General features: G+C 38.7%; 1 protein-coding gene and 1 non-coding gene across 5 annotated transcripts in view; both read right to left on the bottom strand.

The window, feature by feature from the left end:
* Window positions 1-849: 849 nt before the first annotated feature.
* The window catches only part of HAUS6 (HAUS augmin like complex subunit 6), a 54,752-nt gene continuing 32,779 nt past the window's right edge, over window positions 850-22,822 (bottom strand). For 3 of the 4 annotated variants that reach the window (XM_030919947.1, XM_030919945.1, XM_010365715.2), the window contains 6 exons: window positions 18,782-18,863; window positions 11,239-11,305; window positions 10,737-10,922; window positions 7,836-7,971; window positions 5,710-6,750; window positions 850-4,136 (listed from right to left, as the gene is read on the bottom strand). In XM_030919947.1, coding sequence (XP_030775807.1) covers window positions 4,075-4,136; window positions 5,710-6,750; window positions 7,836-7,971; window positions 10,737-10,922; window positions 11,239-11,305; window positions 18,782-18,863 — 1,574 coding nt within the window. In that variant the 3' untranslated portion in view covers window positions 850-4,074. The remainder of the gene's footprint in view (window positions 4,137-5,709; window positions 6,751-7,835; window positions 7,972-10,736; window positions 10,923-11,238; window positions 11,306-18,781; window positions 18,864-22,822) is intronic. The other variant, XM_030919944.1, reaches the window with a different exon arrangement.
* Window positions 11,381-11,511, bottom strand: LOC115894084. Its single transcript, XR_004054132.1, has one exon.

Here is a 22,822-nt window from a genome sequence, read left to right on the forward strand (position 1 = left end):
GATCACGAGGTCAGGAGATCGAGACCATTCTGGCTAACACGGTGAAACCCCGTCTCTACTAAAAAAAAAAATACAAAAAACTAGCCGGGCGAGGTGGCGGGCGCCTGTAATCCCAGCTACTCCGGAGGCTGAGGCAGGAGAATGGCGTGAACCCGGGAGGCAGAGATTGCACTGAGCCGAGATCGCGCCACTGCACTCCAGGCTGGGCGACAGAGCGAGTTTCCGTCTCAAAAAAAAGAAAAAAAAGGATTTTGAGGTTCCTAATTTGGATTTGCAATGTGTAGTAAAATGGGCAAACAGGTCTAAAATGTCCCATTCCAGTTCCAGCAATAGCTGCCTTATGAATTGTTTGAAAAGAAAGCTAAGTATTTTAGAGCCAAGAGACCCGTGATCAACTCTAAGCCTCTCATTTTACACCCGAAGTGCTATCTTTGTATGGACAGTAAATATAAGTGATAGGGCTTTAGAATTTCTAAGGGTTTATAAAATTATTTAATATTTATTAAACCCTTTCTAGCAGCAGATGTGGATGACACTACTTATGAAGAGTAAGAAGCTATGCAGGTGTAATTTATAAAAATTACCTAATTAGGGCCATTGGCAATACATTAGTGTAAAGACTCCATATGAGAAACGTGACAGTATAGATATTACTTTAAAAATTCATTTTAAAATACTATGTACAGTAAATCTAGTAATTAAAATGGAAGTAACAAAATATGTTTACCTGAATCACTGAACCTCTCAAATTTGTTGATCAGGTTATTAATATACCTTTATATGTGATCATCTTAAGGTTTGCAGGGGCATAGTTCTTTTTGATATTATACAGGAAATTCCAGAGCCAGATAGTATAAAATATTTATTGAAAACAACAGTATTTAAAATATTTACAAAGACTCCCATAGAGGATTCTCAAATATTTTCAACTTAGGATGCGGACTTGCTATTCACAGTGCTTAAAAAGGTGATCTCTAGAGCAACTATGTATCTGCAACATAAAAGAAACATTTACTTCAATACTTCTACATTGAGGAAAACATCATTAAACGTATTTTAATTTTAGTACACTCACAGTAGGAAGATAATAGTCTGCTTTTACACAGGTCTCCAGAATTCCTGTTTTTCCTTTAGATAAATTTGACTTCATAGTCAAGAAACTCATGGTAAAGAAAAGGTTTCAAAATACTCGTATTTTTGTTTTCAGTTCAATTTCCCCCAAATGTTAACTTCAACTATCTATTCTTTATTCCACTTGATGACATTTTTCATGTTTAGCAACATTATATGGTGGTTCTCTTTAAACATTTAAAATAACTAGAACATTTTAACATCTCAGGTTTCAAGCTGATGTAGAAGTCAGTTTATACACCTTTGTATCTTACAAACAGTGAACAAAACAGTACATTCTATATAATGTCTGATATGAATGTAATGAGAAATCCACTTACAGTAATGAATTAGCTCTCTTTACCATTTATTCCATGATATAGGAGGCAAACTAAACAATTCCAAAACTTAAATAATTGATAAAGATGACACATGGCCTTGGGGTATCTATGTGTGAATACATACTCCTGACACATTTACATAGGTGTGTATGTATTTATGTATGTATGTATATATTGCTATAACTAGAGAGACCACATGCAACCATAAAAAATATATAATAAAATCAATTAGTGGGACATAAAATGAATAAAAAGTTAAGATAAACCATAGGAGATTTCAGAGAAGGAATAGGCACATGGATATAAAAAGCGTGGATTAAGACTTCAAGGTGGAAGTGACATTTTTTCTGAGGCTTAAAAGAGAGCTGTAATCGTGGTAAACCGGTAGAGGAAGGCAAGGTATTCCTGCTTCAGAAAAATTGTAAACCAAGACCTCTAAAGACCCATGCTCACTGAAGCATTTCAGTAAAAAAAATGGGAGATTACAGCGGAAGGGGGAATAGAAGAAATCTGCTATAGGGGAACTTACATGCCTTTAAATTTGAACTCTTTTAGAATTAACAATGAACCATTAGTGGAATTTTAGGCAAGGAAGTGACCCAATCAACACAGTTCTTAAGATCAAAAGGTAACTCTGCAGGAGATACTGGATAGGGAAAAGGCTGCAGGCAAAAAGCTGCAATCACTTTGGTTTAGGAGAAGAAAGTGACAGATCTGAGATATTTTTTGTTTATGGTACTGGCATATGAAGAACAGGAAAGAATGCCAAAAACTTTCAGCCTATCACAGGTATAACTCAACAACGTGATTTTTACAAATCCAAAATGTCTACAGACATTCTGCTTGTTTGATTCTCAGTAATTAAGGGTTTCTCAGACTTGAGTGGCGAACTTGAGCTTCCCTATCGATAGTTAACAATCTCTACCGAAGTATATATGTAACAACATACCTGCTTCTTAAAAGTACCACAGGGTTAAATGTGAATCTCTATTTCCTAGCAGCAGTTCTCAAACTCTTTCTTGAGCTTAAGAAGCTAAGAAAGCACATTACTAAGGAAGCACATTTGAAATATAATTAAATGAAATAATACACATTAAGTGTCTAGCAATGGCCTTGGCACTTCCAGATGCTGATATGATAGCGTTACATGCTAAGTTAAGATTTTCAGATACCGAGTTTTCTTAAAGCAGACTAAAGGTTTCCCCATAGACCTGCATAGTCCCTGATTTGTTTTATTAACTAATAAAAGAAAACAGCAACTTAGAAGATATTTTTCTTCTCCTTTTCCATTGCAAAGAAGGTAGTTACATGTGCTTCCTTTTGTCTTTTCTCACAAAAAGATGAGCCTTCACACTGGGACAGGATAAACAACTTAGAGAAAGACAGTCTAAGATAAATGAAGAGAGATGAACTATTAAGCCACTTACTTCCATAAATTTCCCCTCCACCTTCTTTCCTTGCCAGTTTTTTGGGGGCTAGTGGACAAGATTTTGATGGTTGTGAGATGGGGACTACAAAGGGTATTGTAGGTACTATCACCCTTCCAGTGCCTGTTCCATTCCTCCTGGTTCACAGAGGGCAATAATAGTATGTGTTCACTTGGATGCTAGACCCAAGTCTTTTCCTAGGCAGGGCACCTGAAGGAGTGAGGCAGGACACTACAAGTGTGACAAGTTATTTAACTCCAAGTTCAGTTTTCTCAAGTTATTGTGGGGCTATTCTGTAGGGACTGAGGAATTTTGATGGTTATTCCTTATTCCTTTCAACAGAGAGTACAAAATAACCCAACAACAATAAAACAGACTAATGAAAATTTTAATTTATATTTTTGTTAAAATATAAAAGTAGGATTAAGTTAAATTATCAAAGTCTAAATTAGACTAAATATAAATGTTATACAACCCACTGAATGGATTTATAGTTTGACAGTGTTCCTTACAAGTGTCTACTCATCTTCTTCCATCTTTTTCCTTTTTTTAAATCATTCTGCCCCAGTCTTCACTTAATCATCACATGCACTTTATTCCACCAAACATCACTTCTCAGAATCATTGTACTTGAATAATCATTAAGCCTGTTTAGAGCTTTTCCAGTCTTAAAATTTGTCATCTTGACTACACATCCCAAGGTACTACTTTTCTCACTTTTTCTGGTTAGCCAGAATGTTCCATAAAGAAACAATAAAAGTTGTATAGTTCTCTAAGATGAAAGATTAGTATATTCAATGGCTATTATATTAACCACTTAGTGAACATACAACAAAAACTACTCATCCTTATATTAATTGACTGAAGTTATAACATAAGAAATTAGTTACACTACTACTTTGTCATTCACTTAATCCTTACAAGATTACTCAAGAAATCAAAATGGCTTCCCATTGCTTGACGTTTGTTTTCCAAATACTTCACATTTCAATCTCATATACCTACAAAGAGAAAAAATCCAAACATACTTTCCTTACCTAAAAATACTAAAGAAGGCTAAAAGGCATTTGGAATTTTTTTAAAACTCTGAAAAACTGTGTTACACTTCCAACATGTATTTAAGTTATAATTCAGTTTCTATCCTGTGGCATAGCTTCAGTTTAAGTGCATCATAGTTATATTAAATAGGTATGTCTTCATCTTGTCAAGTCAGACGGTGGTTCTTTTGCATCAAGGCTCTTATTCAAAATGTCTTCTTCTGTAAATTGATTTTTAAAAAAAAGTACAAGCAAACATTACAAAGAAAAATAAATAGAACAGATTCCAAGCAGTAGCAAATTTTAGTCAAGATAAAAAGTTCATAGTTTTGCAAATACTCGATTATGATAAAATTATTATTATTCTCACCAAAGTACTCTCTTTCTCCAGAGATCAATACATTCCTCCTAGAATACTTCTCTTTTTTTTTTTTTTTTTTTTTTTCTGTGACAGGGTCTTGCTCTGTCACCCAGGCTGGAGTGCAGTGGCGCAATGGCAGCTCACTCCAGCCTCAAACTCCCAGGCCCAAGCAATCCTCCCACCTCAGCCTCCTGCGTACCTAGGACCACAGGCATGTGCCAACACGCCCAGCTAATTTTTTAATTTTTTGTAGAGACATAGTCTCCCTGTGTTGCTGAGGCTGGTGTCGAACTCCTGGGTTCAAGTGATCCTCCCATCTAGGCCTCCCAAAGTGCTGGGATTGCAGGCGTGAGCCACTGTGCCCAGCCAAATACTTTTCAATATAGCAGTCAGTGTATAACTATTATGGGCAAATCAGAGTGATACATAATGAATCTGTATCACCAGATCCTTATCTCTCCTAATGAGCTACAAGAGTGATTTTTTTAACCTATAATTTATGAGGAAAACATTCAAACATACAAAACTTATGAGAACTATGATTAACTCAATGTATCCATCACCTAGCTTCAATAATTATTAATATTAACTGTTATGAACTGAATTAATACCCCGTTGAAGTTCTAACCCCAGTACCTCAGAATGTGACCTTATTTGGAAATATGGTCATTACAGATACAATTAGCTAAGTAAGATGAGGTCATACTGGAGTAGGGTGACCTATTAAGTAGCTAATATGACTGTGTCCTTATAAGACACATACACACACAAGGGAAGAATACCATGTGACAATGGAGGCAAAGATTAGAATTACACTGCCACAAGCCAAGGAATGCCTGGTGCTACCAGAGGCTAGAAGAGGCAAAGAAGGATCCTTTTCTAGTGGCTTCAGAGGGAACATGGCCCTGTCAACACCTTGATTTTGGACATCTAGCCTCTAGAACTTACTGTCTTCAGAGACAACAAATTTCTGCTGTTCCAAGCCACCCACTTTATGGTGCTTTGTTATGGCAGCCCTAGGAAACTAATACACTGACCTGGCTTCTTTTATTTCTACACCCCACTCCCAGATACTACACCATTACAGTGATGATATTTAAAACTGGGTTTCTGAAGTTTTTAAAAACCACCTTCCACGGGGCAAGATTTTGATGACAATTACTTTTAAGTCATTTGTATTATAAAAGCAATAAGTTTCAGGTTGGGGGGGCTTTTTTTTCCCACCCGTGTCTCAAATCAATTGTAACTACATATACACAAACAGAGATTCTGAAAGGACCTTTACAGTGAGGGATCATTCCCCTCATCCTAAATGAAAGGAGGAGGAGCACATTAACAATGAAGGTCATGCAGCATCCATTGTGTACTGGTTTTATCAAAAGTTGAGAGAAAACTTCAACAGGTGAATATGCATAGGTCTAGTTAAACCTTACCTTTTAAATTAGGCAGTTCTCCAAGACTACTTGATATTGTGGTCCTCAATCTTTGTTCCACTGGAGAAAACTTAATTAGTGGTGAAAGAGACCGTTTTCTTTCACCGATGGACATGGGTAAAGATGTCTTTGTATGGTCAGTATGCAAATCACGGGTGTCCAAAAAGTTAAGCATATCATCTGTTTGTACATTTTGGGGAGTAGGGCTCAATTCTGGTTTGTGTCTTTCGGGTGTTTGGGAATTCGAGAGGCAAGATTCTTCCCTTTTCTTGGAAAGAGATTTCTTCAGAGCCTCATATCTACTGCGAAGAGCCTGTAAATTGAAGTCTGATTCTGGAGTAGTCTGTCTCCCTCCCACAATATCTTCTAGAAGAATGCCACCATGCATAGGACTATTTGGCTCCAGTTTAAAATTGGCCTCTGAACTACTGGAACTATTAAAACTTAGGTGACCAACTTCTTCCGGAAGAGTTTCATGTAATATGCCAAAATCATTATCTTTAAAACTCTTAGAACTAATTCCACTTGGTATCTGAAAAGAGTTCCACAACATAGTTTTATCTGTGGAAGGTTTGTTACAAGAAACTTCTAAGTGGTCCAGTATTTTCATAAACTCCTCTTCACTGCCACCCATCACATCTATCCTATTGCCAACAGCAGGGGAGAATGTCTCCATTTGGCTAGTTTCTGAAAGCTTGGTGAAGGCTAAACATTCCAAATCTTGCTTGCAAATTACTTTCTTATTTAACAAATCTGATTGATTTTGTGTTGGTGGTTCATCTATGTGACTGGTCAGCACAGGTTTCTGAGGCATACACTTGCAATCTGGAACAACTTTCTCTTCAGTCGAACGAGACTGGCCAAAATCTGACACAGTGGTTTCTAAGAGAAAATCGTCCATGCTAAATTCTCTTTGACTGTGCAACACAGGTAATGATTCTGGCAATACTTCTCTATGTTCAGCATCCATTTGAGTTGGTTCTGCAGTTCTGTTTTCTTCCATTTCAATAGCTTTTCTCCATGAGCTCCTAATTTCAGTTACTACAATTAAAGGCGAGAAAAACACAATTTACTAACATTCCCAAACACAGAGCATGCAATGAATCATTTTATTTCTAACACTGAAGATAAAGCTCCTGACTCAGTATGTGTTCCATAAATATACTGGTTGGATGACAAGGCTCCACAATGTAACCAATCCTAACATCAAAGAACCCCATCTCCAACTGATCACATACAAATAAACACATAGAAAGACAGCTGTTCTTAAAATATGCATCAATTTTTACGCAGCACATATGAATTACATGTATTAAAAAGACCTTTTCTTGTCCATTTAAGCCACAGTTTGGCAAACATTTTCTATAAGGACCAGATAGTAATATTTTAGGCTTTGCAGGTCATCCATTCTATCAACTACTTAACTCTGCCATGATAGCATGAAAGTAGCCATAAACAATGTCAACAAATGAAAATGTTTATGTTCAATGTAATTTTATATACAAAAACACACAAGGTGGGGCCAAATTTGGTTCACAGGCTATAGTTTGCTGACCTTGGCTGTGGCTCAGTCCAAACTGAATTATATCAGCAGCAGAACAGATATTATTTACTCAACCAAGATGATGTGCCTACCTAAGGACACCAATATCAGAACTTTGCCTACACAAATTACAAGTTATAGCTAAAAAGGTATTGGGCAGTTTAACTCATTTGGGAGGGGTAAAGACCTCCACACACATGGTTTATGGCTAATGCTTCTGGTTGATGACTGGCAGAACACAGCCTATGTACTCTATAAATACATGGATCACAGGTCAGACCAGGAGGCAAGAGATTTTTTTTTTAATGCTCAAATAAGATCTTTCTAGATAAAAGCAAAGTAAACAACAAAGACAAAATTGTATATTATCAAAATTTTATATATCTATATACTGAGTACACTAAAGGCACAAAATACTGCTAAAAGGCTGTTATGTGAGAATGCCCACACTTAGTATGTCGAGTACAACAGCATAAATAAAGAACCATTGGCAACTAAGCTAAAAAGATCTGTCAGGTCATGGTTCTAACAGTGGTTATGTCAAAGAAAGAAAAAAGAGTAACAGAAAGCATTATTAACTTACTCAAGTTTTCTGGAGTACGGGGAATCTGATTCCTTGTTAAGAAGGGGTTAGAACCCAGAGAGTCAATTAGTTCCTCTAATTTTATTTCATTTCCTTCAGAGAGTTGTGGTGAATCAGATAAAACTGCTCTGGCAATCTAAACCAGAAAAGAAAAAGTAAAGCAAAGATTACCAAGCCCATTGGTAGAATGCAACAAAACTCCTGATAAGGATAATAAGCACTTCACAGTCAGCAGTCCCTCCCATTGCAGACAACACAAAAAATAAGCAACAAAGAAGTTCCCAAACAACTCTGTATAGACCATCTAGGTACAATCCTGTAAAATGAAACACTGAAGTATTTCCTCATCTTAAATGGATAGCTCATTATAAAGGAGAGAATAGATAAGAACCTTACACCGGGAAGATTTAGCGGCAGTTCCAATTGTGCAGTGACCTAAGCTGCTGTCCACCACAACTGTAAGCTTGCCAGCTCTGTATTCACTAAAATGACTAGTTTTAAAGGAAGCAGACTCTTCTCAATTATCAATTTGCACAGCAACACCTCTATTAAGAAACAGAATCATTCTGACAACATACCTCTTCACCAGAAACCTCATTATCAGATCTAAATTACTGAAAAAAGTATAGGTACATTCTAAAACAGAAACGTATCCAATATCAAAATAGTGCTCTCTATTAAGTATCAATAAAACTGAAAAAGAAAAAACATGCAAATTAAAAACTCTGCCCCCGACATCACTAAAAAATAAACTTCTGGAAGCCATAATTAAATTGGCCCAAGAGGCCGGGCATGGTGGCTCACGCCTGTAATCCCAGCAGTTTGGGAGGCTGAGACAGGTGGATCACTTCAGGTCAGGAGTTCGAGACCAACCTGACCAACATGGAGAAACCCCATCTCTACTAAAAATACAAAATGAGCTGGGCATGGTGGCGCATGCCTGTAATTCCAGCTACTCGGTAGGCTGCGGCAGGAGAATCGCTTGAACTGGGGAGGCGGAGGCTGTGGTGAGACAAGATCGCGCCATTGCACCCCAGCCTGGGCAACATGTGCAAAACTCTGTCTCAAAAAAATAAAATAAATAAAATAAAAAATACAAATAAAATTGGCCCATAGAAAAAAAGGACTTCTCCTTCAAAAAAACAGAGTGCTTCTGGGAATTCAAACACCAAATATCCCCTGTCATAAATACTCTTAAAGAAAATTAATTTTACTTTCAGAGCTTCATGAAATTTTAAGACTTTCCTCTTCTATCTGATCCCATTGCTAATATAAATTCTTTTAATCAGAAAATGTTTTTCCCTTCAAAATTAGGAAAGTAAAAAAGACTAACCATCTTTTCTTTAGTGTAGAGTCAATGAAGAGAAACAATAGAACTTTAGAGATTTAAAAGTACTTAAGGACCATGAAACTAGACCTGTTACAAACAAGAAAAATGACTGACATCCAGTCAGGCATGGTGGCTCATGCCTGTAATCCCAGCAATTTGGGAGGCCAAAGCTAGAGGATCACTTCAGGCTACGGGTTCGAGACCAGCCCGGGCAAAAGAGTGAGTCTCCAACTCTACAAAAAATAAAAAACTTATTAGCCAGACGAAGTGGTGCTCGCCTACAGTCATAGCTGTTTGGAAGGCTGAGGTGGAAGGATCCCTTGAGCTCAGGAGCTCGGGGTTACAGCGAGCTATAATTGCACAACTGCACTCCAGCTTGGGTGACAGAACAAGACCCTGTCTTACAAGGAAAAAGAAAAATGTCTGACATCCAGTTCTCTTATTTGGACAATGCTCATTTAGTTTGATCGGGAATGCAATAAAGGAGGGAAGTCTAATACCTGAATTAATATCCACTAAACCAAATTTTTCTTTCAGTCTCTCAGGAATAAAAAGTAACACTGACTTTCTGGCTGCTTAACCAAATCCAAGCAATGCTAAAGCATGTTGTGGGAAACGTATTAAAAATAACATTAACAAATAACTTCAGAATTTAACTTGCGTGAACTGAGTTCTGTAATGCTGACCAATGGTAGCACTGTGTGGTCACTTACCAGTGAAAAGCAGAATAGTGTTAAGGGATGGGGCTGGTTAGGAAAATCAAGTTCATGAACAACAATGCATCTAATCACTTTTGAAATATTTTAGACAGCAAAAAGAACAAAACCTACACTCAGTGATATGATACTGCAATGTGTTCTAATATTCAAAAAAAGAGGAAACTCAGCTAAGCAACAAACAACAATGACAAAATATTTTAATAAAGTATAAACCCTGGGTACATTTATCTAACTATGTAATAGTTAATCTCCAAAATTTCTCAAATGTATCATTTGTATACTTTCAGGTAATGTTTAAAGAATGGGAAGTGGGTTCTACACCACAGCTGTAGTATTAACTAAATAAGTTTATATTGAATCTATTCTCACTTTGGAGGAAAACCAATTTTGCTTTAACCATAATTTTTATTATCCGTAGTCTTCTTTATCCCATATTACTCCAGGTAATCAATAATTAACTGTATTTCACTTAGGATCCCAACACCATTGAGAAAATACTTGTTTTTGATTTTGTTTTTTGAAACAGGGTCTCAGTCTGTCACTCAGGTTAGAGTGCAGGGATGCAAACACAGCTCACTGCAGCCTCAATACCCTGGGCTTTAAGTGATCCTCCACCTCAGCCTCACCAGTAAGTAGCTAGGATTTCAGAGATGTACCACCATGCTCAGCTGGTTTTTCTTTTTTACTTTTTTGTAGAGATGGGTTTCACCATGTTGCCCATGCTGGTCTCGAACTTCTGGGCTCAAGTGTTCCTCTTGCCTAAACCTCCCCAAGTGTTGGGATTACAGGCATGAGCCACTGTGCCCATCCAATAACTGATATTTAAGTATACTCATTATAGTCTTTTCTCACCTCTTCTACCAGATGATCTTGCTCTTTTTGAAATGGATCAATTTTTTTAGCTGGCAGAGACCCTCCAAATGCACTACTCTCTGTATTCGTTGCAACATCTAATAATGGAGAATTTTCCACTTCAAATTCTGGTATTTTCTTAGAAATTGCTTCGTTTTTTTCTTTGGGAGTTCTCATCTTTGTGTCCTGAAGAAGACAGATATGTAATGTTAAACCCTTAATAATTATGGCTGATCTTGAAGCTTTCTTCATTAGCAGTTCACTGGTTATCATGAACCTATAAAAGGTTAACATTATTGTGAAATTGTATGTCACTGGCAGATTTAACTAATTCCAATACTCCATTTAGCAATAAGGAATATATAAGTAGATACGGTACAAAATGTACAAATATTAGAAAATGTGAAAACAGAAATTAAATTTAACTGTGGTATCAAAAAAATAAATAACATTTTATAATTTAGTATGGCCAGAATTAATTGAGACTTATTTTAAAATATACCTTTTCAAGTAGTGTAACACTGTTTCTATCTGGTGATGAAACTGACTGCAACAAGAAAGAGGCAGGGCTAAAAGGGAAAAAGACAACAAATCCAAGTTATAACGAGGAAAGAATTCCATTCCCTTTACAAGTCTACTCTAAAATCTGTCTGCCCCGTATCTGTCCGTTACGATTTCACTCAATTCGTCCCGGTCATCAAAAGGCAGTTTATTCTAGGGAGGCATGGTGACAAGCAGAGCAGTATTTCAGCCCAATTTGTGTATCAGCCTCCCAATTATGAAGACTTTACTTACCACATACTGAGTCAAGAGTATGTTGATTTGAAAGAGTTAAATGACAATGACTACTCCACAACCTGAACACAGGTTAAAAACAGATTCAAAACAGAATTGCATTATTACAATGTCACAGGGTCCAAATCACAGTTTCTTTGTAGCAGATCCTTTTTTTTTTTTCTGAGATGGAGTTTCGCTCTTGTTGCCCAGGCTGGAGTGCAATGGCGCGATCTTGGCTCACCACAACCTCTGCCTTCCAGGTTCAAGCGATTCTCCTGCCTCAGCCTCCCGCGTACCTGGGATTACAGGCATGCACCACAACACCTGACTAATTTTCTATTTTCAGTAGAGACAGGGTTTCTCCATGTTAGTCAGGCTGCTCTCAAACTCCCAACCTCAGGTGATCTGCCCACCTTGGCCTCCCAAAGTCCTAGGATTACAGATGTGAGCCACCACACCCGGCCCAGCAGTGACTTATTTTTAAGATACTTTTGATACTTCATATCCAAAATCAATTTCTCATATGCTAAATTTTACTCTACAGCAAACATGTTACACTTTCTTTTTTTTTTTTTTTTTTTTTGAGACGGAGTCTCGCTCTGTTGCCCGGGCTGGAGTGCAGTGGCCGGTTCTCAGCTCACTGCAAGCTCCGCCTCCCGGGTTTATGCCATTCTCCTGCCTCAGCCTCCGAGTAGCTGGGACTACAGGCGCCCACCACCTCGCCCGGCTAGTTTTTTGTGTTTTTTAGTAGAGACGGGGTTTCACTGTGTTAGCCAGGATGGTCTCGATCTCCTGACCTCGTGATCCGCCCGTCTCGGCCTCCCAAAGTGCTGGGATTACAGGCTTGAGCCACCGCGCCCGGCCACATGTTACACTTTCACAGTAACGTCACAAGGTTAAAGTTTTAGTTTGCCGCATTCTGTTGTATTTCTTTTTTTTTTTTTTTTTTTTTTTTTTTTTGAGACGGAGTCTTGCTCTGCTGCCCAGGCTGGAGTGCAGTGGCCAGCTCTCAGCTCACTGCAAGCTCCGCCTCCCGGGTTCACGCCATTCTCCTGCCTCAGCCTCCCGAGTAGCTGGGACTACAGGCGCCCGCCTCGTCGCCCGGCTAGTTTTTTGTATTTTTTTAGTAGAGACGGGGTTTCACCGTATTAGCCAGGATGGTCTCGATCTCCTGACCTCGTGATCCGCCCGTCTCGGCCTCCCAAAGTGCTGGGATTACAGGCTTGAGCCACCGCGCCCGGCCCTGTTGTATTTCTTAATCTTTTGTATTCCCTTGCCCTTTTGGATAAATATTAAAACTTTATGCAGCTATTCATGCTAATTATAAAATGTTATTAAATTTAAAAATCTTCAAAGAAGTGGTAACTTTTTTACTTTGATCTTTAAGTTAAAAGCCTAAAGCTTTTCTACTCTAGTTAATATAAGACAGGATTATCAAGACCACTTTCAACAACATGCATGTTGGTACTTTCCTTTCTTCTTATAACTAGAAGTACAAAATTAATAGCACTGCAAATATTTTATATCATAGTAAATGTAATTTTCAAACTTTTTCAAATATGCACTCTTAAGAGTCTTTGTCTATGTTCCAAACATAATTCAAAATCACTGCAATCACTCAAGCTTCAACATAGCATTGACAAAATATAACCCAGATATCAAAGGCAAAGGACTGATCATCTACTACATTTTGGGAAAACCTTTACATTAAAATTATCACAAAGCCCCCTGAAATAGAGTCAGCAATCTATGGACCAATGCCACTAAGGTGCCACCACCACAAGAAGGTAAGGACAAAGGCTATGTCTTTCCCTAAGGCTATTCCCAGAGACTAACACAGTGGTTGGTAGTACAATACATACATGTTAACTGTTTGATGGACTGATGGAATCGATGAGTAAATGCCACTTGAGAATGGGGTTCTAGAGGTGACAAGTGTTTCCATTTGAATGATTCTTGTGGAACCTTATGGCAGAGAACAATGGAAACATTCTGTACCCTCCCCTCTCTCATTTCTGAAATGGCAACATGCTATTAAGCCTGCTAACATCGTAATCTAAGACAACTTTAAAGCAGCCCTGGCTCAGTCTGTATACTTCATCCATTTGCCATGCCAAGATTGAGGCCCATGAAATCCTAGCACTGTAACAAAACAAAGAAAAGATGGTGATCCCCTTGTGGAAATTTATCCTAAGGGAAGAACACAGAGGAAAAAAGAGGAACACACTTTTTATAGTAGTAAAAAATAAAACTGAGAGAAAATTCAAGTCTAAAAATAAATGCAGTGTTACAAAGCTATTATCAATGAAAATTGGTAAATATGTTATTTAAACATACAGCCAAAAAAATCACAACCATTTATACTATGTTAATGTTTTAAAATTTGGGGCTGGGCGTGGTGGCTCACACCTGTAATCCCAGCACTCTGAGAGGCTGAGGCAGGCGGATCACCTGAGGTCAGGAGTTCAAGACCAGCCTCGCCAACATGGTGAAACCCCATATCTACTAAAAATACAAAAATTAGCCAGGTGTAGTCATGGGTGCCTGTCATCCCAGCTATTTGGGAGGCTGAAGCAAGAGAATCGCTTGAACCCGGGAGGTGGCAGTTGCAGTGAGCCGAGATCGTGCCATTGTACTCCAGCCTGGGCAACAGGAGCAAAACTCCGTCTCAAAAATAAATAAATAAATAACATTTTGTACTTTAGAATTTTGCATTTTAAAATCTGTATTCAGATTGTATCCATCCTTTGATTACAGCTTTTTTTTTTTTTTTTTTTTTTTTTGAGACAGACTCTCACTTTGTCACCCAGGCTGGAGTACAGTGGTGGGATCCTGGCTCACTGCAACCTCCATCTCCTGGGTTCAAGCACTTCTCCTGCCCCAGCCTCCTGTGTAGCTGCAATTACAGGTGCCGACCACCACACCCAGCTAATTTTTGCAGTTTTAGTAGAGACAGGGTTTCACCCTGTTGGCCAGGCTGGTCTCAAACTCCTGACCTCAGGTGATCTGCCTGCCTCAGCATCCCAAAGTGCTGGGATTACAGGCGTGAGCCACCATGCCCAGCTAGAGCTAAATTTATATATGGTGGTATACAAAGCCTAGAAAAGTACTTGGCAGGGAAAAATGTTACAAGTGATTCCTTAAAAACTTTAACCATTTATTTCTCATTTTGATTTGCTGTTGTTGTTATATCAATAATTAGGAGAAAAATAAAAATAGAAACTATAAAAAGAGAAAGATGTGAGACTAGAACTCAATTTCTAACACAAATGATGTTTAGCTGGCATGTATGCAAGATCATACTGCCCTCCTTGTCTTTGAAATGTGGTATAGGAGAAAACATAGAAGTTAGATGTCTAGAACAACAGCATCATTACCATTAGAAATATCATGGAACCCGCCCCCCACACACACACACAGACACAAAAAGCCACTGCAAAGAAAGCTAATGCTCACAGTGTACAGCAAAGGCATCACCAATTGCTGAATTCTGGTTTTAAGTATAATGCAGCCTCCATGAGCTTGCTCTGATCAGAACCAGAAATGAAAGTCAGGCAAGGTGGCTCACATCTAAAATCCTAGCATTTTGGGAGGCCGGGGTGGGAGGATCACTTGAGCTCAGAAGTTTGAGACCAACCTAGGCAACATAGTGAGACTTCATCTCTAAAAAAAAAAAAATAATTAGCTGGGTGTGGAGGCACATGCCTGCACTCCTAGCTACTTGGGTAGCTGAGATGTAAGGATCACTTGAGCCCAGGAGATCAAGGCTGCAGTGAGCTGTGATTGCAACACTGCACTCCTGCCTGGGTAGCAGAGCAAGACCCTTCTCAAAAAAACAAAACAAAAAAAAGCCAGCAATGAGATTTATGGAAAAGACTACATATCTTTTGGTATCCGTGAATGACAACTGCATGTGATAGGGCTAATAACACTCTAAAAACTACATTCTTTCCATTTTTTAAGTTGAATGGTTATATTGATCATATCCACATATGAATTCCCCAGTTAACTACATTGTTACTGATAAAAGATGATGTATTGCAGATAAAATAGTGTAATTGCTGAACTACATGCAAAAAAGGTATTCTTTTCTTTCATTAAGTATAGTCCATCTACGTTACGTATTACTGATGGAACATTTAACTACATATACCTTTAACAGTGAAGAATTCTGAGCAGACTACTTCCATGTCCCAGGAACTTAGCTTTTCACAGTCCTTCTGTTCTGTCCCGCTATCTAGCAATAATAATCTTTCATATCCCATTAACCATTTATCCCTCACCACCAAGCCTTCCCCTTCCTCCCTTCAGTATCTCAAATCTATAATTAAAATAATCAGAATATAACTAAAAGATCCAGGAGCTTAGAAGACAGATATGGAAATCAAAGTATATCTAATATAAGTTCTTTTTCCTATATTAAGAGTTTCCATTTGAACTAAATTGTTAGGGATTGAGTTTCTGGCTCCTGTAGAATTCTGATAGTATCTTGGTACAAAATTCTTCAAAAAAAGAATCTTTTTTTTTTTTCTTTCTTTTCAGATGGAGTTTCACTCTTGTTGTCCAGGCTGGAGTGCAATGGTACAACCGCAGCTCACCACAACCTCTGCCACCCGGGTTCAAGCAATTCTCCTGTCTCAGCCTCCCAAGGAAGTAGCTGGGATTAGGCATGCACCACCACACCCAGCTAATTTTTGTATTTTAAGCAGAGATGGGGTTTCACTATGTTGGTCAGGCTGGTCTCGAACTCCTGACCTCAGGTGAGCCACCCACCTCAGCTTCCTAAAGTGCTAGGACTACAGGCTTGAGCCACCGCACCAGGCCCCCCAAAAAAAAAAAAAAAAAAAAAGTATCCTGAGGTTTAATGGGGTTCATGAATAAAATCTGCTATCTGTATTAATCTAGTATCCCCATCAATCTGTAGTCCAGCAAAACACCTTAATCAAAATATTTAATTTGCTCTCAAGGAAAGACAAATCAAAAACTTAATTGAGTTTGGGAAGCACCAATCATACCCTCCCCCAGCCTGCCATAAAAAGAATTGTGATATGAGTGTAAAATGGGTAGACCAGTAACTTTACTATCTCTTCAACACCAGGTCCTCACGGAAGATTTCATTATTTTTCTTTAGGCACTCAAAAAATTAACATCAAATCCAGATAGACTAAAACATAGTTCTTCCACAACTAGTCCTGACTGCCTATGAACTAGATCACTGCAGAACCAATTACCAATAACTCAATTTCACAAAAAAAGGTTTAACTCTGGTTAGTGTTACAGTTTTTACTAAGACTATATAGAATGATGAGTGATTCAATTCATTTAAAATTTAGGATTTTCTTTTATAATTTTCCAAAGTATTTTACTTTCATCTGTCCCTCATCTACTTGGGAAAGTTGTAATGAAAGACACCTATGTAGGCTAAAAAACAATAAAACAGCCGGGGGCAGTGGCTCAAGCCTGTAATGCCAGCACTTTGGGAGGCTGAGACGGGCGGATCACGAGGTCAGGAGATCGAGACCATCCTGGCTAACCCGGAGAAACCCCGTCTCTACTAAAAAATACAAAACACTAGCCGGGCGAGGTGGCGGGCGCCTGTAGTCCCAACTTGGGAGGCTGAGGCAGGAGAATGGCGTAAACCCGGGAGGCGGAGCTTGCAGTGAGCTGAGATCCAGCCACCGCACTCCAGCCTGGGCGACAGAGCGAGACTCCGTCTCAAAAAAAAAAAAAAAAAAAAAAAACAATAAAACAAAAAAAAACCAAATACAGGAAAGTTTCTTCGTGTTTGATTGCTACTTAATAATGCTTAATTTCAATAAAGAAGTAATATATTCCCCAATCGGATTACAAACATTTAGTTCACAGATTTTTTGCTCATAAAATCTGTAATCAGTCCAAAATGGGATAACAGAGAAAAAAAAAAGGCAATAAAGAAAACAGGAATATTACTGAAGGAAGTTAGAACAAAATTCAGTTTTTTCATATGTTAAATCTGGTAGTTACAGTAAATCAGAAGTTTTCCAATTTTTTTTAAGCATGGAACTCTTTTGACCAAATAGTTTACCAAACACCCCAATGTATAATATATATAAAAGAGCAAGTTGCCCAGGCTAACGTGGGAAAAGGTTGGACCAGCCACAGGTTACATTACATTCATCCACAGCACCAAATGGCACTATAGGATATAGTCTGAAAACTATCTGGACAAGATGATCTCAAAGGCCCCCAAACACTTGAACTTAGGGCAGTTTCAAAAAAGTTCACATACATAAAAAGGCAAAAACTCCCAAATTTGCATTAGATAATTTCCAAATAATCCCCATGAAACCCAATATTTAGATAAAGAATAGAAGGGGAAAAAATACCCATGTATCATAAATGTTGGATCTTTTCTGAAAATGTGAGTCTATAGTAGAAAAATATTGTCCAGTTAAAAGGGCAAAATTGGCTGGGCGCTGTGGCTCACATCTGTAATCACAGCACTTCGGGAGGCCAAGGAGGGCTGATCACCTGAGATCAGGAGTTCAAGACCAGCCTGGCCAACATGGTGAAACCCCATCTCTACTAAAAATACAAAACTTAGCTGGGCGTGGTGCCAGGCACCTGTAATCCCAGCTACTCAGGAGGTAGCTTGCACCCAGGAGGAGAACCGTTTCACTCCAGGAGGCAGGGAGGTTGCAGTGGGCCAAGATAGCGCCATTGCACTCCAGCCTAGGAGACGAGAGCAAGACTCCGTTTCAAAAAAAAAAGCGGGGGAGGGGGGCAAAATTATGCACTATCCCATAGTAAATAAGACTGGAAACTGTTTTAAGATGGGAATAAAATTAATATAGAAAAAAACAATATAAAAATCAAATTTAGGTCAGGCATACGGGGGTAATGACCATAATCCCAACACTTTGGGAGGCCTAGGCAGGAGGATCACTTGAGGCCAAGAGTTAAAGACTAGCCTCTACAACCTAGAAAGACCACACCTTTTGTTTTTCCTTTTAGAACAGACAGGGTCTTGCTATGCCTGGACTGGTCTAGAATTCCTGGGCTCAAGCGATCTTCCCACCTCAGCCTCCCAAAGTGCTAGGATTACAGGAGTGAGCCACTACATCCAGTGATTGGTGCATTTTTACAATCCTCTTGTAAGACAGAAAAGTTCTCCAAGCCCCCAGCCAACCCAGAAGTCCAGCTGGCTTCATCTCTCAGTCCCATCTGTATTTTTTATGAAATAAGAGTTTTTTTTACTGTTTAAGAAAAGAAAATCAAATTTGTTTTACCTGTTGGCTAGATCATGTAGAGCTCCCAAAGTATTACTGTCTCCTCTGCAACCATTTTCTTGGTTATGCTGCTTATGTGTATCTAAAGAAAATTAAAAATTGATTACTCTTTAATTAGGTTTGTACATTCTAACATTCAAGGATCCCTTGAAATTCTAGAACAACTTCTAAACAGAAGAAAACAGAAAAACCAAAATATGAACACTAATAGGAAAAGATAATTATTCAATTGATAAGTGTAAAGTGATGAGCAGAAAAGTAATAGAGAATCTCTAGCTTTTATAAAAGAAATGACGACTAATACTAAAACAAGTTTCTCAAAGAATAAGAATCCATAATTCCCGGCCGGGCGCGGTGGCTCAAGCCTGTAATCCCAGCACTTTGGGAGGCCGAGACGGGCGGATCATGAGGTCAGGAGATCGAGACCATCCTGGCTAACACCGTGAAACCCCGTCTCTACTAAAAAATACAAAAAACTAGCCGGGCGAGGTGGCGGGTACCTGTAGTCCCAGCTACTCGGGAGGCTGAGGCAGGAGAATGGCGTAAACCCAGGAGGCGGAGCTTGCAGTGAGCTGAGATCCGGCCACTGCACTCCAGCCTGGGCGACAGAGCGAGACTCCGTCTCAAAAAAAAAAAAAAAAAAGAATCCATAATTCCCCAGTGTTATATGCTTCATGTTTACATACACAGATCATGAGATTATCACAAAAGCCAGCAAGGCCAAAAAGTTAGTCTTAGCATATTTCAGTGCACATTTATGATTATCAGTCAACCTACATAATTATTCTTCAACCTATGACTGAATAACTACATGCTACTACCATACCCACATGCTACTACCATACCAACAATGGGAGAAAGAAATGAAAGATGGAGACGTTGCCTCCGAAGAGTCACTCTAGGAAAGGATAGTGATGTGTCAAGTGTTGTTATACTTCTACAGTATTATGACAGAAGTATATACAGAATTTAAGGAGGCAGAGGAGAGACATCCAGCCCAGACTGCGGAGTGGGAAGAAGGCATGAAGGTACTGAGAGAACGAGGTACAAGCTGCTATGATGGAGCACAGGGTACATCCAGTGGAAGCATGGTGGGAAGTAAGACTGATGAAGAAAGCCATGGCTGGATTACAGAAGATCTGATACTCCAAGGGCTTGATCTCTTTCAACATGTTACCTTCTGAAAGGCTTTTCCCAGTTGTATGTGTCCAAAGTGGAACAGAAGCCATAATGAAAGAAGATGACAACATGAAAACCAGGGAGTTACAGAGAAGAAGTAAGTAAGCATTAGAGAGGTAAAAAGTATATATCTATGACTACTAAATACTAGACAGACAGGTCAAAAAGCAGATTAAACATAATTAAAAGATAATCAGTGAGTTATAGGAGCGATCTAAAGCAAATACCTTGAATGAAGCCATGAGATACAAAAAAGTTGTAAATATGAATGAGAAGTTAAAAGATATGAAAGACAGAATCAGAAGTCCCAACAATAGGAGTTTCAGAAGGAAAGGATCAAAAGAATAAGAGACAAAGTAATATTTTAAGAGATATTGGTGAATAAGTTTCTAAAACTGAAGATACGAGCTTTCAGAATAAATAAGCACACACAAATCCCAAATAGGCTAAATAAAACAAAACTACATTTAGATATATCCCAATGAACCTGTGTAATACAAAAGAAAAATATTTTCTTTTTTTCTCTTTTTTTTTTTTTGAGACAAGTTCTTGCTTTGTCACCCAGGCTGAGTGCAGTAACACAATCATGACTCACTACAGCCTGGACTTCCTGGGCTCAAGTGATACTCCCACTTCAGCCTCCCAAGTAACTGGGGCCACAGGTGCGTGACACCATGCAGCTAATTTTTTGTGTTTTTTTTTGTAGAGACAGGGTCTCACTATATTGCCCAGGTTGGTCTCCTAGGCTCAAGCAATCCTCCTGCCTCAGCCTCCCAAAGTGCTGGGATTACAGGCGTGAGCCACCACGCCCAGCCAAAGAAAAATCTTAAAAGCAACCAGAAATCAAAAATTAACTAACTACAAATGGGCCGAGCCCAGTGACTCATGCCTGTAATACCAGCACTTTGGGAGGCCAAGGTGGGAGAATCACCTAAGGTCAGGAGTTCGAGACCAGCCTGGCCAACATGCTGAAACCCCCATCTCTACTAAAAATGCAAAAGTCAGCTGGGCATGGTGGCACATGCCTGTAATCCCAGTTACTTGGAAGCCTGAGCTAGGGGAAGAGCTTGAACCCAGGAGGGAGAGGTTGCAGTGAGTGGAGATCATGCCATTGCACTCTAGCCTGGGCAACAACAGTGAAACTCCCTCTCAAAAAAAAAAGAAAAATTAACTCTCACGCCTGTAATCTCAGCACTTTGGGAGGCCAAGGCATGCAGATCACTTGAGGTCAGTGGTTCAACATGGTGAAACCCCGTCTCTATTAAAAATACAAAAATTAGCTGGATGTGATGGCACATGCCAGGAATCCCAGCTACATGGGAGGCTTAGGCAGGAGAATTGCTTGAACCTGGGAGGCAGAGGTTGCAGTGAGCTGAGATTGCGCCACTACACTCGAGTATGGGTAATAAAGACTCTGTCTCAAAAAAAAAAAAAAAAAAAGCAACTACAAATGAATGACAATTAGACCAACAGCAAATAGCCTCAAAAGCAACAGAAAACAATGAGATCATATCATCGAAGTCTGAAAGAGAAATAAGTGCCAATCAATCTAGAATTCTATATCCAACTATCATTCAAAAATTAGTGAAAATGAAGACATTTTCACAAAAAGACTGAGAATTTTACTATTCAGAGTTCAAGAACTAAGCATATACTTTGACATATACTTCTCAAAAGGAGAAGAACAAAAGAATAGACCAAAAATGTCACTAATCATGATGCTCAATTTAAACACAGTAATTGTTAAAAACAATTTTTATCAATGTCATTAAAAAAAGACACGCATTATTCTAGAATAAAAGTTACTAAGAGAATAAAACAATCACATGTAATGAACTAACCCTCTCTGGATCCTGGTTTGAAAAGTATAAACATTAATAAAGAACCTTTTGGAAGATAATAAAAAAAATTTCATTTATAAACTTTAAAAAAGAGGAAGAACAATATTACATATTGTTTATAGGTCTATACATAGGTAACAAATTTATTTTATAAACATACATCAGACTAAAGATTAGATTCAGAAAAGTGATTACCTCTGTGAAATCAGTAAGGAAGATGAAGAAAGGTGGATATCCAAGGATTAACTATATATGTACATTTTTAAAAACCTAAAGTGAATATTGCAAACCTTTGCCAAAAAGGTGTTTAATAAACAAGTATTTATAATATTATTCTCTGTACTTTTCAATATGCTGAAATATAATTTTAAAAAACATTTTTAAAGTAAATTAAGTAAAATGCAATATGTAAGGTACAGGAAGGCAGAAATGGTTGTTTTATCACAAAAAATATAATGTTTAAGTAGCCCAGCTCAGATCAAGGTTCTATACTAGGAGAAAAAAAAGGGGGGGACTCCCAAGAGTACCACTTCCAATTGGACTTCCTAAACGGACACACTTTCCCTCAGTATAAAGGCAAGTAGAGAAACCTCCAAATGGACATGAGAATTTCTTTTTTTTTTTTTTTTTTTTTTTTTTTGAGATGGAGTCTTGCTCTGTCGCCCAGGCTGGAGTGCAGTGGCCAGATCTCAGCTCACTGCAAGCTCCGCCTCCCGGGTTTACGCCATTCTCCTGCCTCAGCCTCCCGAGTAGCTGGGACTACAGGCACCCGCCACCTCGCCCGGCTAGTTTTTTGTATTTTTTAGTAGAGACGGGGTTTCACGGTGTTAGCCAGGATGGTCTCGATCTCCTGACCTCGTGATCCGCCCATCTCGGCCTCCCAAAGTGCTGGGATTACAGGCTTGAGCCACCACGCCCGGCCTGGACATGAGAATTTCATAGATTTGAAGGGGTAAAGTAACCCTGGTGAGAGTGCAAAAGCCTTTTCCCAACTGAAATGAAAACACAACACAATGCCAAG

Source organism: Rhinopithecus roxellana, chromosome 16 (assembly GCF_007565055.1).
Source record: "Rhinopithecus roxellana isolate Shanxi Qingling chromosome 16, ASM756505v1, whole genome shotgun sequence".
Lineage (NCBI taxonomy): Eukaryota > Metazoa > Chordata > Mammalia > Primates > Cercopithecidae > Rhinopithecus > Rhinopithecus roxellana.